Source organism: Diabrotica undecimpunctata, chromosome 8 (assembly GCF_040954645.1).
Source record: "Diabrotica undecimpunctata isolate CICGRU chromosome 8, icDiaUnde3, whole genome shotgun sequence".
In the NCBI taxonomy this organism is placed as follows: Eukaryota; Metazoa; Arthropoda; class Insecta; order Coleoptera; family Chrysomelidae; genus Diabrotica; species Diabrotica undecimpunctata.
Genome location: NC_092810.1, coordinates 125,265,120 through 125,283,013, shown reverse-complemented (window position 1 = coordinate 125,283,013; position 17,894 = coordinate 125,265,120). Strand labels below are relative to the sequence as shown.

General features: G+C 35.2%; 1 protein-coding gene across 1 annotated transcript in view; it reads right to left on the bottom strand.

The window, feature by feature from the left end:
• The window catches only part of nonC (serine/threonine-protein kinase Smg1), a 142,096-nt gene that overhangs the window by 111,169 nt on the left and 13,033 nt on the right, over positions 1 to 17,894 (bottom strand). Inside the window, exons 3-4 of the mRNA XM_072540920.1 lie at positions 10,037 to 10,921; positions 1,132 to 3,685 (exon numbers count right to left, since the gene is read on the bottom strand). Of these exons, the coding sequence (XP_072397021.1) occupies positions 1,132 to 3,685; positions 10,037 to 10,921 (3,439 nt within the window). The remainder of the gene's footprint in view (positions 1 to 1,131; positions 3,686 to 10,036; positions 10,922 to 17,894) is intronic.

Sequence of the window (17,894 nt, the reverse complement as noted above, 5' to 3'; positions counted from 1 at the left end):
ATGTGCTGAATATACTATATCAATTTAAAACAGGCATTTCATGGAGTAGATAGACAAAAAATATTAAAACAACTATCCATGTTAGGAATACCGAAAAAGTTGGTTAAATTTATACAAATAACTTTTTAGGATTCAAAAGCCATGTTCATAATAGATGGAGAGACATCACAGAGGCATTTGATATTGAAAATGGAGTTAGGCAAGGTGATGTCTTATCAACAACACTTTTTAATCTAACTTTGGAAGCTATTATCAGAAAACTAGATATGAACGGCTGTATTAATACAAGATCCACTCAAATATAGGCATATGCTGATGATGTTGCCATAATAAGCCGCAATAGAAGGGTATTAAGTGAAAAAGCTATATATTTGTAACGAGAAGCCGCTGCATTTGGTCTAAATTTAGATAAAAGGAAAACAAAATATATCGAGTGCACAAGGTCGAATCGACATGAGAATCTAAAGGTAGACAGCCATACCTACGAATATGCCTCCACTTTTCCCTACCTAGGCTTAATAATAAATGACAGTAACACCGTCAGTCAAGAAATACAAGCACGGATTCTTAGCGGTAATAAGTGATTTTATGCATACAAAGACATAATGGAAAGTAAGTTACTGACTCGTGAGTATAAAAGTTACGATCGAAAAATACTTATTTTGCAACCATTTTGTCCTAATTTTACAATATATCGGGTACTAATTATTAGATTAGTAAACGCCATTTTCTTTGTTTGTTTTTGTCAAGGAGCAAAATTGATTAAAAAAATGTTTCTAGCTCTTTTATTTTACAAGCTAGACCCTTATAAGCAATTAAATTGTTTATAACAAATTTATGACCACTCGAAATCGAAATCCACCCTCGTAATCGTAATCAGCAGCCAAAAATATATATAAAAAAAAACCTGAGACGATTCAAACGAATGCGACAATATGAATGACATTACAAAAACCGAGTTCAGTATTGTTTCAGTTATTTAAAAGCACTGATGGGGGCGTGTCAAATAAGGATTACTTTGAAGGATACCACGAGCTGGATGACGAATAATACTTCGTATATAGCAATATATAATACTTTAAATAACTTTAACCTACTCAGAGAAAGAATATAGACTGATTAAAAACTTACCTGTGCAATAGTTTCTGGATCTTGTTTACTTAAAGTATCCACCATCGTTTTAAAACAAATTTGTAAACTATTGTTGTTACTAATCGGTTCTTCATTATCATCGCTGTCATAGTTGTCGTCTTCCTCGTTGAGTTCGTTTTCGTCTTCAGAGTCGTTATTCTGCGATAAACAGTCTTTCGGTAAAGTTATTTCCGAAAAATCAAACTTCAATCCCCCTTCTAAGGCACCGACAACGGCGGGGAAAGTAATCAGATGAGGAGCATCTTCAGCAACTCTGCACAACAGATCCGATACTCTAAGTCTAACGTAACTCTCTGGATGGTTGAGTCTTGAAAATAGTTGGGGAATAATAACTTTCCATGGATGAGTTGGTGTCGTCTGTAAACCTTCTTCAAGAATATTTTGTAGCTCCAAAGCATATTTGACAATCAGTCTCAAGAGTCTTAATGTAACTGTTATCGTGTTACACTCCGTATTTTTTGTAACATTTTCTGATTGTAGAACTAGTTGCAAGTATTTGAAGTAAGCTTCTGCACTAAGAGCATAATAATGATAGATTCTTTTCTGCGTACTCTTCCAAATTTGTATCAAACTTTGGAGCTGGTTCTCAACTGCATCTTCCAAAATTCCGACACACTGCAATTGCGACTGAATCATCTCTGAAGTTTTGATTTCGTTAGAATCGATATCTTCCTCGTCTATGATGTTCCTTGTTTGTGACAATATTATAAATATTTTGTTTAGATCTTCTTCTGGCGTATCTGGTGGTAGTAACTTTTTAATTTCCAAACAGTGCTCTTCGCTCAAATTATTTTTAATATCTGAACTGTGATCCACTATTTTTTTACCCCAGCGGTAACACCAGGTGCCGAAAGCATTCCAACTTTTGGCAAGACTTCCATAGTGATGAACGCTGAATTGAAGAAGTTTGCCAATGGCAATTTCGTTTAGTGGAATTATGTTGGTGCTATGAGATTCCACCATTCCGATTTCAGGTAACACCAGGACAAGTTTTCCTAGAGGACTGTTCATCTCGGTGAGCGAAACGCCTTCATTAGTTTGCAACCAACTTGATAATTTGAGCAAGATTTTACTACTGATTTTTCTTAATTCGTTGATTCCAAATAACTCTGCATATTTCGATATAGCTGTAGATGCTGCTGCACATAGGTTGAAAGTCTGCTGATGATTCTGCTCGTAGGAATAAGAGAGTTTAATAACTTCAAAAACAGCTCTAGCTACATCTACAGTCCAAACATTTATATCTTGAATTTTATGCATAAATGTATTCGTAATATCTACAATGTTTAATTCCCCTGCCATTACTAGATCTTTGTCGTTGAAAAATTTATGGATCTGCTTTATAGCCATTTGGAAATTTTTCTCTTTCCTGGACCTCTTTATAATATCCAGTCGTAGGTTACTACAAAATACATTGAAGCCTTGATTTTGAACCCTTCCAAAATATTCTGACCACCAGAGGATTTTCCTCAGTACACTGGAATCAATTTTGTGAATTTCATTTTCAAAAGATTCTGACACTAAAAAAACTGTGTGTGCTAAATTTCCTTGAGCAATATGCTTCAAGCCGTTTCCTACATAATGTAATAAAGAAAAATTTTGCAGAAACTCGGAAGGAGCCAAATGTAGATGATCTTCGATATTGTTCTGGATATTGGACATAATTGAATCTATTTCTGGAATATAATTTTGATCCTTTCTAAGGGCTAATTTTACTGCAACGTTGTATAAGTTACTTTCTGTAGTGCATACATTTTCGTATATGCTCCAGGTGTCTTTACTCTTAAAACTCCAAGTTCCTAATTCCTCAAAAGCTAAATTTTGAGATTCCATGTCGAACAGTATTTTATTCGTTTCCCAATCGGTCACATTAAACCAATATTTTCTTCCATTTTCAACATTATCCTGAGCAGTGTGCCACTGAAACAAATCGATCCAGTTGCTCATTTCTTTGTAACAAACGATAATCTGATCTAGAATAAAATTGTGTATATCACTATCTAATTTGTTACCATCGTCTGATTCATCTGGATTATTTTCTTCTTCAAGAATTCTTTTATAACCTTCCACGGCAGTTTCATACTTCTTAGAACACTGTTCAGAAGCACATTTCATCCAAGGATAACGTTTCCCCACGACGGTTTTACACCAAGAGTACAGCCCATAAAGAGCTTCGGGTTCTTTAAGATGTAGCATCGTAAGTGTTACTATCATTGCTACTCTTTCAAATTCAAGAGTGCTCACTCTGCCTTGATTCACGCATTCTTTTAGAAAACAAAGTCCGTTTCTAAGGGCGATATTGATTTCACCGCAATGTAATGCCACGTGCATCAATACTATACGAATTCTACAGAACCATTCATGACAGGTATTTGTATTAGCGATGAAAAAAGATCGAACTACTTTGGAAGCAGGCGGCATGGATATTGCGCAACCCTCTGAAGCATTGTAAATGGCCTTTTCTAAATTTTCTACGAATCTTAGTAGCATTCTAACTCTGTTCCCATCACTGCGAACTGTAGACTCTGGTAATCTGAAAAATCAAATGAAATGATATAAGAAATTTAAATAAACAAATCGGCAATTTGTATTCTACGTTCATTTACAACTGAACTAACTCTACTTGTCAGTAAGTGTAAGTTAGTAGATTCACGAAAGCCAGTTTTGTAGTTCATATGTCAATCAGTTCTTGAAACTGATTGTTGATTGTATCAAATTCCTTGAAATGAATTTTGAAAAACATTTAAATTTTAAGCAACATATTTATCATCTTAAAAAAATCTTGTCAACAATATTTGAACATAATAAAAGTCCTATCTACTAAAAAATTGGGGATGTGATCAAGATATCCTATTGACAGTATATAAAAAACTCATTAGATCTAAAGTCGATTACGGCCCAATAGTGTATGGGTCTACCAATCTATCACTTCTAAAAAAGTTGAAACAATCCAAAATGCTGTAAGAATAGCCTTAGGAGCTTATTGTACCACACACATATAGCTTACTATGTTTAGTAGGAGAAATGCCTCTGGAATTAAAAAGACAATATCTTATCATAGCATATGCTGAAAAACGTTTCAGCAAATAGTGAAAATCCCGTCAGAAACAATGTCTTTTCGTTTCCACACAACATATCTTCAAAAGAAAAGATCTAAACCCACTTTCTATGAAAGACTCAATAGATACATGACCAGTAATAATATTGTCTTCCTTAAAATATACCAAACCAACCTCTTAACCACTCTCCCTTGGATGGTCCGAAAACCCTTTCTAGACATGAGTTTAACAAAGACTAGTAATCAACTTAGTGCTTCCTCTATGGTTAAAAAATTTTACAGTAAGATTGATAAGTACCAGAATTACCAACATGTTTATACTGATGCCTCCACATCAGAAAAAGAAGTGGGATGTGCCTTCATACACAATGACTACATTCATCATCATCATGCAACCTCTTCTGCCCACTGCTGGACATAGGTCTCTCCCATTTTTCGCCACTCTTCACGGTTCTGTGCGTCTTGCTGCCATTTCTTGGATATTCGGTCAATGTCGTCGGTCCAGCGCGTTGGTGGTCGTCCTCTGCTGCGTTTGTCTTCTCTTGGGCGCCAGCCAATTAGTTTTCTGGTCCATCTTGAGTCTTTTAGTCTCGCTATGTGACCTGTCTAATTCCATTTCAGCTTGGCTATACGTTCGACGACATCAGTGATACCTGTTCTTTTCCTTAGGTCTTGGTTCCTTATTTTGTCTTTTTTTGTCACGCCGAGAATCGATCTTTCTATGCGCCTTTGTGCCCCTCGCATTTTTAGTGCTGTTGTTTTTGTGAGAGTGTGAGTTTCTGCTCCGTATGACATAATAGGATGACTACATTGTCTACATTGCCTATAACAATGATTACATTGCTTCATATAAAACCTCAAATTTTAGCACAGTATATACAGGAGAACTATTCGCAATCTACAAAGCATTAGAATATGCCCTGAATGCTAATTTAGACTGATGCCTAATAATGACAGATTCCTTAAGTTCCATGAGTAGCTTAGGCACCATTTACCCAACTCATCCATTGTTGCGATTAATAAAGAACAATGTGTACCAACTTAAGCAAAAGAATACTATTGTAAAATTTATGTGGATTCCGTCACATATAGGTATACATGGTAGAGAAAGAGTAGATGTTGCTGTCAAATCTTCAGTTAACAACGAAGAGTTACCAGAAATTACATATAAGAAAGATTAACATCCCTGCATTAACTCGATCTTGAAGGAACGGTGGCTTCACAAATGGAAACAATCTCAAGAAAAACTACGAGACAAAAACAACAGTTACAAAATTGAAGAATAAGTGTAGCAACAGGAAAGACCAAACTATCAACAGGAAAGTTGATCCTATGTACGGTAAGTGTTTTAACAGTTTAAGTGTATAACATTTTTTAATCGAATGTCCGGCATATTCAAATGAGAGGAAATAGTATAACCTACAGTGTCAGGAAGAGAACTGTGTATATTCGTCAGTTTTAAGTTTTCTTAAGTCAATAGTAATATATGTATAACCAAATATAAATATCAGTGCGTGTAAAAATAACTGCGTAAAAGTCAATGTTTGTAAAAACCGATGTACTCAGTTTAACTCAGATCTATGTATGTAAAAATCTATGTAGGTAATAATCTATGTATGTCAAAATCAGTTTATATTAAGTATCCAGAAATGAATACCAACTACCCGTATTTCTTGCCTTCGTCGACTATGAAAAGGCGTTTGATAGTATCGAGATGTGGGCCATAGAACAAGCTATTAATAATTATTGTAGAATAGATTCGAGATATACACAACTAATACATAATATATATTGATATGTAACTATGATAGACGAAACTACAAATCCCATCCCCATTAAGAGAGGAGTGAGACAAGGATACGTAATATCGCCAAAGCTTTTCAACCTAGCCCTAGAAGACCTCTTCAAAACTACAAATTGGTCAACCTATGGCATTAACATTAATGGCAACAAGTTAAACCACCTCAGATTCGCTGACGACATAGTGATTATAGCGAGCACATTCGAGGAACTGCAAATTATGATGGGGGAACTAGCAGCCAGCTCCCAATACGTCGGCCTAAAAATGAATATGAAAAAAAAACAAAAATAATGACAAACACAGATGACCCCAGACGTATAACTATAAATGGCAGTGAGATAGAACAAATCCAGGAATATATCTACCTAGGCCAAATCCTGAAACTTGACAAAGAGAACCAAAGTGCGGAAATTACTAGAAGAGCAAGACTACCATGGGCAGGATTTGGAAAACTTAGTTGGATACTTAAGAACCGCAAAATACCCCAATACTTGAGGAGCAAAGTGTTCAACCAATGCATCTTTCCTATCATGACATATGGATGTCAAACCTGGACCCTAACCAAGGCAAACATGAAGAAACTAGCCACAACAGAAAGAACAATGGAAAGAGCAATGTTAGGTATACGACTGTCAGATAAAAAGAGGAACGACTGGGTAAGATCCAAAACAAAAGTCGAGGACATAACAACAAAAATTGCCAAACTTAAATGGAGCTTCGCGGGCCACACTGCTAGACAAAAAGACCAACGTTGGAATACTACAATACAACATTGGAGACCTTACGAAAGTAAACCACCAAGAGGAAGACCACAGATGAGATGGGTTGATGACATTAAAAGAATAGCCGGAACAAATTGGAAATATGTTGCTAAGGATAGAGACCGATGGAAGGAGTTGGGAGAGGCCTATGTCCAAACATGGACGACAGAAGGCTAAGAAGAAGAAGATCCAGAAATGTAAAAAAAATTGTAATACCGAGCGGTGCTAATAACCACATAGGTTGATAAATTAAGAAAATTAAAAAAAAGTAAATTATTTAGTTTATACTGTGATTAACAAGTGAACACTGAATAAAGTACTGAAACTTTTTTGTCGTCAATCAGTTTAAGTCAGAGCCATATTCGATTTGACTATCAGTTAGATCTACATTGTAGTTCTCAAAAGGCTCATTTAGCCTCGTAAACCTTTTCACACTGCGACCTGAAAAATCTTTTGTGTTACAACTGATAAGACACTCGAAAATCTCACAAAAATCAAAATAAAAAATATATATACAAAAGTGGATGAATAACACATCTAAGGAACTGGGGGATTTATAAAAAATATACAAAATGGTAAAACAGTCAAGAATATGAAAAAAAAATCAGTACAATAACAAAAGCAAAATCCGTGTGCCTTTCTAGCTAAGGTCTGGTGTTAAGGTTTTTCAGTGACACAAGCGCACCAAACATGACTTATGGACCACTTACGTAACCGGCACCGACGGCTTTACGTGCCCCTCGGGAACGGTGACGGTTCGTATAATTTCTTGAAATGAAAATGCCATTGGTGTAGAGGATCGAATTCGTGAGTTAGAATGCCAGTATCTTAGCCGCTGAGCTACGGCCACCACTGTACAATAATAATAAGTACAACTTGTGGGAGTTTTGTCAGTTCTATTCGTAGCACCGATCCCAAAGGGTAGCGGTGATACCCGCAGTAGTATAAAATACCTGGTATAAGACACCTGGCAGTAGGTATAAAATGTACACTAATGAAAATGGTGAATGATAATTTATGTTTAGGGTCGCTGCTTGGGGATCGCCAGGGCACGTTTGGAGTCGGCGCTGGACATGACACTATGCGGGTCGTCAGTGGCAGGGTGCTAACAAAGAATATAGACGCTTATAGAAGAATTGTTCACTGTTATTTTTGAAAGTCGGCAAAAAGTGAGTCGGGTGGAACGCACGTGGTACCACGTACCACTAAGGAGCGGTCATGTCAGCTCTATTATTGCTTCTAAAATATAAAAGAGTGGGGCAATAAATGAAACTTTAGATATTTTTATACGTAGATGCTGCGTGGTCGTAGAATAGGATTAAATTTTTGCGTTTTATAAAATTTTTTAGAGAAAATAATATTATTTTAACTTTTAATAAATTAATCTTTTTAGAAAAATTATTATGATTCAAATTTTTAATTGAAATATGTACAAATTTTAAGTATAAATCAGTTTAAGACTATATTGTAATAATTTCACCAATATTCATTCATTGTGAAAATGATGTTTTAGATACTACTAGTTGTTATTTTAAAACAAGATTAAATAGTACCCATACGGCGTAAAAACTTTCACATATTCTATTCATTAAAAGGTACTGCTAAATATTTCAAAAATAAATCAGGAATGCTTTTTGTTGTTATTAAAAAATTATGGATGAAATGGAAGTTTGGAAGTTTCGGCGAAATGAAAAATTTCATAATTTAGTAAAAAGTTTCATTGAATACTTTTTTTTTAATTGAAATGTTTTAAAAATGTTTCGTTAATTTCTGGGCAGAAAAACAGTATAATAAAAACTTATGTGACGGTTTTTCGTTGTGTCGGAACAAATCTATTTTTAATTCAGTTATAAAATTAAAAAAATAAATACTTTGAATATTGTAAATATCATACATTTTTAAGTTTTAAAATTAAAAATTTAACAATTTAATATATTAAAAATAAAGATTTTATTGTGAAACAACAAAAAAAAAGACAGTTTGCAAATCAATGGCATCGAAATTTGTTTAGGCGTAGATGCAGTTACCCGTTCGTACTCCTTTCCCACTTCCCCCTAACTACATATTTCATTATGAAATTTTCGCCACGGCGCCACGCTTTGAGTTTATGCAGCCACCCTCAGGAGGAGTGTTTTGAACTGCTCTTCTTTAAGCGTCTATATTCTTTGGTGCTAATAAGGCGGCCCCCTGTCATACAATCAGCTACAGCCCAACAACAACTCCAAACATGCCACAACAACAAGAGCTCCACTCGCTGAACGTGCTGCGCTGGAACATCAGTCGGCGCTCACTCAAGCGAGACGACCGACGCAGTGCACGAATTGGACTGTGTCCATAAACGATAATATCAATGCTGGATGGATAGAAGATAAAACGCAAAACTGTCAATACTACAGTGCTACTCCTTACGAACCTTCTCGAATGATATTAGTATGTATTTCGGACTAGGTAAGTGCCGTATTTTAAATATAATCAGAGGAAAGGTTCAGTACAAAGGATTCGATATGCAAAATGGCCAAAACATCGAGGCTATGGATGAAAATGATATGTATAAATTTCTCGAAATAAAGCAAGTGCGGAAAATTGACCACAAGCAAATGAAAACCGAAGTAACTTCGGAGTTCATACGAAGGGTCGAACAGTTGCTTCGTTCACATCTTAAAAGTAAAAATTTGTTTAAGACACTCAACACCTACGCATGGTTCTCGCTTAGCTATTCCTTTAGTATTGTTAAATGGACTAAAACAGATAAAAAATCTTCAGTGTAAAGTACGAATGCACCTCACCAAGGCACAAAAACACCATCCTCGTAGTGCTGTAGAAAGAACGATATTACCACGGTATTTAGGGAGAAGAGGACTTATGGATATAATTGAGCAATTAGAAAAAAGATTGCTAATTTAAGAACTTAATCTCGAATGCAGCCTGAGACATCTACTTTACAAAGCAGTAGATGACACAACATCGATTATACTGAGAGAACCAGCAATTCGCATAAACCACCTTTCTAAGGAAGAAAAAATGCTCATCTGGATGGGTAAACCTCTACAAAGGCGACATCCCAATGAAGTCAATCAAGACTATGTCAACAATACAACGTCGAACCATTGGTTAACATCAGGAAAGATGTTCTCTGAAACAAAAGGTTCCTTACTCGCCATTCAGGGTCAGGTTATTCCAACCAAAAATTACCTATACAAATACATATATATCTACTCATAGTGAAGAATAAGTTTAAAATATATAGAAAAATAATATACTTACTTTTCAGTTGTCTTTTTGAAGGTTATGAGTTCGTTTCCTAAATTATTTAAAGAACTTTCGATCTTCGTAAAAGTTTCATTCGGTTTTCCCAAGGGAGTTCTTAATTTATAATTCACACAAAACTCAGCAGCTTCTAGTGTTAGCCAATTATTCAAAATTTGGCGATTATTTACAACGAGTTCAAAAAACAATTCCATGTTCATCTGAGAATCGGATTCAATTGCCCAACAGCTGGTAAAGATTTCATTCATCCAATTCGAGTGAAGTTTGTCGCTATTTAATAAATACTTCATTAATGTTTTAAAATGTAACGGATATAATTCTCCATCTACGCTACCGTTAAGGTGTAAATGTTGTGCTAGATATACCATGTAGTTATTATACTCTTTGAGATATGTGCTTTTCTGTTTCATCGAATAAATAGAATTTAACTTATTTAGTTCAACTACTGCAATATCCCACGGGATGTTAGAAGACAATTTAGTGTAACATTTTCGAATTTCAGGTTTGTTCGAGTTTATGTGTAGTTTACACAAGTCACTTATGTTTGAGAGAAAATTATATGACCACGACAGCTGTTTGTTTGACAGTAATTTATCCAAGTTAGCATAAACAGCAAGAACTATTTTATCATTAAAACAGTAACCGCATCTGACTAGCGAATCCACCATTTTGGAAAACTTTTCATTGACATAAAGATGTTCCAAATATATCTCTGAATTAATGAGAACATCATTTAGCCATTGTAGCAGCAGTAACAATATGTCATTAGAAGTTTCTGCAGAAATAGCATTGTATATTATATCCAGTATGATTGCAAAGTTTCCGAAATTTGGTGACTTGTTAGGCACGTCATTAATGTTCAAACCTTCCGTTAGAGCAAACCTAAAAAATATAATGGTTATTAATTTAAAAAGCGGTGGTAGTTTTAACTAACATTTGTTAAAAGAACACAACAAGTTTCTAAAGGATATTATTTTTTACATATTAAGTTTGGTCTGTTGATTGAAAGAGCAGAAATTTATGCTATAGGGATATTCCTGGAAGAACTGCAGGGACAGATCTATAAAAATTATATCGGAAAACCAGGCGGCATTAAAGGCACTGGAATTGAATCGAATTGACCCAAACTTCTTCAATTCAAAATCTGATTCGGATTGGAAAAAATAAAAAAGTAAATGAACTCTGGGTGCCTGGAAATACTTGTATTGAAGGGAACAAAAGAGCGGAACTACTTTCCAGGAGAGAGGCAAAAAAAACATTCATAAGTCCAGAATCTCTCGTTAGCATAGTTCAGGGAAATAAGCAAAAAAGTACCCTGTTTGTGACATTAACCCCTCCAGGCAAACGATAGTTGATTTGAGAAGTATGGACCTCTATAACAAGAGCTTGTATGTCTCCTGCAGTCGATTTTTTGGATTTAAGCCAGAGACACACCTATTATCCAGCCTTTATGATCATACATAGTTCGGCAGCTGGTTACGTTTCTGTATACATGGAAGCATGGATAGCAGTGGCTGCTTTTGGGGGTAGGCAGGATAGGCCGGGCCTACCCAATAATTTTAAGAGCTTCAAAATTGAAAAACATATATTCAAAAATTATGTTAATGCATGTAAATAACTTTTAAATGTACTAAATCACTCAATACATTAACTTCAGTTAAAACAACTATGTTATTATATTACCACAGAAAGCATCGAATCGTATTAAGGCATTTTAAATATCATTAATAGGCCCGATCGGAACTGGCCGACCCAGCTCACGTAAGATCCCCGTACAAAAAGCGTTTGAAGTTATGCAGCTTGCCGGACAGCGATTATTATTGTCGTGTTTATGCTTGCTGTTTGGGCACCAGACGATCGGGCCTACGGCGACCATCGTTGTCACTTGTAACGTAATTATCAAATTGTAATATAAATTTTCTTTTAAATTATGATAAAAAAATATGTAACATAATCTATAATTGTAACATATTTTTAAACAAACAACACAATTGCAAACAAGTGCACGGTTGCCCAAATAAATTTAATAAAATTCGAAGAAAAAAAATCAGATTTGCGTGATTTCTATATCGCCTGATTGTATGCAACTTATATATTATGAGATTGTTTTATAACTGATACATAAAAATGACTGAAATTGATAGAAAAAAAATTATTATGAATGAAAGGCCTACTCCAACATTGCGCATTGACTAAAAAAATGGGAAAAAGGTGCGTACTTTTAATTTCTCTTGGTAGGTATGATGTCTACAAATGGTTGTCTGGAAGTATTACGAAAAACAGACTATATTTTTGGCCGTGATTATTATTTTCTAATAAGAAATGTGTATGGAATTGTGAAGGATACTTTGATTTAAAAAATATGTCCGCCTCCTTAAAAAACATTCCAGTTGCAAGGAACATTTAAGTAATTTCCTGTCCTTTAAGGATGTACAGAAGAGGGCGTTTTCTGTTCGGGATTTGCTAGATGAAAAATCAAAAATCGCAAAAATTAGATACCACGCAGAAGTTAAAATGAACAGAGAAATCATTAAAAAATTAGTTAGGGGGGGGGGTCATGACCCCGTGACCCCTCCCTCTGGATCCGTCACTGATTACACATAGGTATATGTAATTTGCTGGCTTGGCCTACCCAAAATTTTACCACACCAGCCGCCACTGATGGATAGTTGAAAACTATTCTATCTTATGTAAAATGAATACATATTCGTATTCAGCGAAAAAATTAACTTAAGATATAATTGTTTTAAACTATTCACCCTTCCTTGTATACAGAAAGGTACCCAACTGCCGAACTATTTATGATCGGAAGGCTGTATGATAGGTGTGTCCTGGGCTTTAAACAGTTATTAACAAACTAAGGTCAAAAAAGAGTACATTTTTGCTTTTTTCTTGTATCAGAAAAAGGTGAAGCATTTGAAACAAATTTGAGAGTAGGAAACTTATAAGTCATATAAAAAACTTCAAAATGACGTTTTAAAATGTTTCTTTCCTTATTTGTTGCTTAGAAAGGTAACAGAAAGCAAAATGTCAGAAATTTCGGCTTTTTATTAATGGTAATAACTTTTTTAAAGCTGAATTTAGAACCTTCATATTACATGGAATGTTGGGACTTGTGGTGCTTAAAATAGGATCAAAATTTCAAAGCGATTGGTCAAATAGTTTAAAAAGTTATTTTATTTGTTTATACCAAACTAATTTCTTTGCAACAATATAAGCCAGAAAATAATGAAGTTACATTGATTCTACGGGTAGTTTATGAAAGAAGATTTACTCTATCAATATTATTAAAAAAATATAAAAAACAGTTTTGAATATTGCAAAATCATTTTGCAAAAGCATGTAGATTTTTTGCTTATAAACAATTAGAATAACGTTTTAACCATTGCGTACAAGAAAATTATTTTTTCATATTAAGAAAACTTTTAAGTATATTTTTTCAAAAAATTTAAAAAAGAAAAAGTGGTCCTAAGACAATTTGGGATTAAGTTAGTCCCTCTTTTTAAAAATGCACAGCAGCTTTATTTATAACAATTGAGAGATATAATTAGCGTCATTTGAAAGAACATACTTTAAAGTTGTAATGTGCCAAATTCGAAAAAGATTGCCTTCCAACGGAATTTTCCACAAAACTTAATGTCCTCAAAATCGGTCGGATTTGAAACTCACAAGAGTGATGGATGGGGAAGAGGCTGTTAACTGTACAGTAGACTCGCGATCATCCGAGCTAATTGGGACCACACATACCTCAGATACCGAAAAACTCGGATAATGCGGAGATCGGGTATTTGCTTAAAATAAACGAAAAATTCAAAAGTTATGACGTATGTAATTAGTTTATTATGTACAATTAAAGTGTGTAAACCTGTATACAGAGTACATAGTTAAAATATATAAATAGAAAAACATTTACGTACTGGATCATCTTCATGTTTTAAAAACGTACTACTACTACTAAGGATTTCCACAGTTTTCACTGTCTTCCTTCACTCAACCGTTTTCTCCAATTTTCCCTGTCATTCCAGTCTCCATCTCGCAGGGTTCTTTTCTCCATAGCCTCGTCGATTTCATCTCTGAATGACCTTCGGGGTCTTCCTCTCTTTCTTCTTCCAATCGGGCTCCATTCTGTGATTTTGTTTATCCAGCGTCCTCTGTCCGCTCTTCTGACGTGGCCGTACCAGGATAGTCTCTTCTCCTCTATATAGTCGATTATGTCTGATTGCACTCCCATTCTCCGCTTAATCTCTGCGTTTTCAATTCTGTCTCTTTTTGTAAGTCTACAGCTTCTCCTCAGGAACTCCATTTCTACTGCTCTTTAAAAACGTCTGTGATAGATTTCTGTGTCATCTTCTGGCCTCGTTTTGACGCTGCGATGTTGCACCAACGCTGAAGATGAAGAACATCGGTATGGGTTGACTTTTCCTGTTGCTCAATGTAGGAGGGGGCAGCTACAATCGCCTTCAATCCTTCGGAGTGAGATATTTTCTCGATTATCTCATCTGTGTTATCCTCAGTGACATTGTGTGGATTGATAACCATGTCGGCGATTGTATCATCAGTCAGTTCCATTTGCTGATCTTGCATAATCTACTCGTTGACGTCTTCAGTATTTATCGGCAGTTCCGTTGGTTACTGATTAGCGAGGTCTACTATTTCAGCAATACAGGAGGGGTGATCTTTTTAAGGGCTGCTGTCACAGTCATTACCTCATCCAACTAGGTCAACAACACTTGGAGAAGCCTTCGACGATAGTTCCGTTTCATAGCCTCTAAAACTCCTTGGTCCAGAGGTTGAATGAGGATTCAACGTTTGGTTGCAATAAAACAGCTTTAATGTCACCGCTAGCCAACGAATTTACATCTGGATGAGATGGCGCATTGTAAAAAAGAAGAATAGCTTTTCTTGGTAGGTTTTTTTTAAGTAGGTTTTTTTAACGCAAACGAACTCGTCAAAAAACTAATCTTTAAAAATTTGGCACTCCATCCACGCACTACGTTGATTCCTGTACATGGTGGTTAAAAGCCCTTGGATTCTTGGTTTTTTCCATAAGTAGAGGCCTTAATTTTAGGATCCATAAGAGTTGCTACACATCAAAAGAATTACTCGTTTTTTGATTTTTTTTGTATCCAGGCGCAGTTTTGTTCCCTTTGAGCTGCCAGTGTTTTGGTTGGAAGCATTCTGAAAGTGAGACCCGTTTCGTCACAATTGAAGATTTGGTCTGACGTGAGGCCATGCTCTAATATGAGATCTCTCAATTTTAAATTAAACGGCCCAATTTCAGATGAATCGACCGAAAGTTTTTCACCCGAAATGTTCAGTTGTCGGATGCCATATCTCTTCTTCCATCTGTCGAGCCAACCATCACTTGCAGTAAAATTTTCCTCGCCATCCTTAAACCGTTTGTGAAACACGACAGCTTTATCTTGAAGCATGGGGCCGCTAATGGACTTTTCACCCCTCGAAGATTAGAAAAACATTAAAATAAGGCTTTAGAAGTCTGTTGGTATTCTCCTTTCTTCAAAGTTTTCCGCAACAAATCACTTCCACCACGCACACTTTTATTAACCCATTGTTCAATATATTTTCGTTTACTCTCCAATCTCCCACAGTCACTTCGCCAACACCTAGGTCAGCAGTAACCTTCTTTACTGACTCACCCTTATCCAAGCGTTTTATAGCACTTAATTTTTTTTTCTAAAGAAACCACAAGTCGTTTACGTTTTAAACTCATATTGCACTTCAAGTTACGTAGAAACTACACAAAAAGAATACATGAATGAACTTGTAAGAGCTTCTTCTCTTCTCATTGCGCCGTCTCCTTTCGAAGGTTGGCGATCCAAATGGCAATTGTAGTTTTGGAAACTGCTGCGCGAAAGATCTCTGCGGATGAGCGGTCGAACCATCTCCTCAGGTCTTTCAGCCACGAGTTCTAGCGTCTTCCTACTGATCTTTTGCCCTGTACTTTTCCTTCCAGTATAACTTGAAGTAATTCATATCTTTCGCCTCTCAGCACATGACCCAAGTATTGCATTTTCCTCTCTTTGATTATTCTTAGTAATTCTTTTTGTTTACACATGCGACGAAGTACCTCAACATTAGTAACTCTTTGTACCCATGGTATCCTCAACATTCGTCTGTACATATATATACATCTCAAAGGGATCTATTCTTTTTTCTATTTCAGAGTCCATTGTCCAACTTTCACAGCCATATAGTAAGACAGAAAAAACGTAACATCTGATCATTCGGATTCTAAGCTGTAGACTAAGGTCTGATCTTGTAAAAAATGTTTTAATGCTCATGAATGTTTTCCTTGCTTGTTCGATTCTTGATAGGATTTCTTTTTTTGGATTACACTGACTATTGATATTTGTTCCCAAATATTTTATGGAATTTACCTGTTCTATTATTTGACCCTTGGCATACACCTGTACGTTTATTGGTGTCTTTGAAAATACTAAAGTTTTAGTTTTGGAAACGTTTAGATGTAAACCGAACATTTCGCTGTGGTGAACTACCGCATTTATTATATTTTGTAGTTCTTGTGCGTTGCTTGCTATTAAGACGGTATCATCAGCATATCTGATGTTGTCTATGCTGATTCCGTTAATCTTAATTCCGCCTTGTGTAAGAGCTTACAGTGGGACGAACCGAACAGCTAGCTGTGAAGTCTCAAACTGACGGGTGGGGAGGCGGCCAGTAGAAGCATAGTGGCTAGAACAATAACACTCGCTAGTGACTTATCTCTTCAGCGTACCAACAGCCAGCGCACACGCTTTCAGTTAATCTCACTCTCCAAGCTAATTTATTACATAATTTGTTCTTTTCAATTACTACCTGGTTAATCCGGAGGCTCGGTTAATCGGGACTCGAATAATTGCGAGTTTACTGTATCTGAAGCTTTGGTTCTTGTTTATGGATTTCGACGTTTCTTTTTTTAATTTGTATGAACTTTTGCGTACATTATGAATCTAATATTAGAATACATCTTTTTTCATTCTTTTATTTTAGTAATATTTGAGGTAATTTTTATTGTAAAACATACATATTTATAATTAATATATACTTCTTCAATAAACTTCGTAAATAATTTATTTATAATAGATTTTTTTTTTAAGGAGCTGGGTTGACAAGACAACTTTAACCTAGGGCTGAGGTGCAATAGACCTCTTACTATGTGGGCGTTACTAAAAAAATTGTTATTAGGAAAGCAAAATCGGACGGATCTTACAACGGTAAGCTGGATTATGATTAAGGACATGTAATTGGGTATATGGAACCCAAGGAAATTATATAGATAAGGGACATTAATTGACTTAAAAATTGGACATATTGGTCCTACAGAATATGAAATAGCTGGGCGATAGGATAATAGAGGAACAAGGAAATATACAGTTTATTACAGGTTTATAAATAAACAGTAAAAGAATGAAACAACCACATTTCTGAATTATTTGAAGATTAAAGAGTAAAAAATTATATAACGATTGCCATAACAGGTCTATCTATAAAAGAAAATAAGGTTACATGAGCGATACAAACAGTAAACGTGGAAAGCACTTTGAAAAAATAATTATTATTATTGCAAAATTAACAAAACCCTTTAAAAAGGGCCAATAATCAATGTTTTTGACATTTAAAAGTCACATAGAAGCTATAAATCCAGATTTAAGATTTACCCAGAAAATTTCAGTACAATCGATCACGTACTTTTCGTAAAATAATTTTGGAATCCAAATTTTTGAAAATAGTTTTAAATACTTACAAATACAAGTGCATTCAAGCTTTCAAATAAAAATTCAAATCATTGAAATCCGTCGAATAGGAGAGCCTAGGGAAATTTTTAAACAACTGT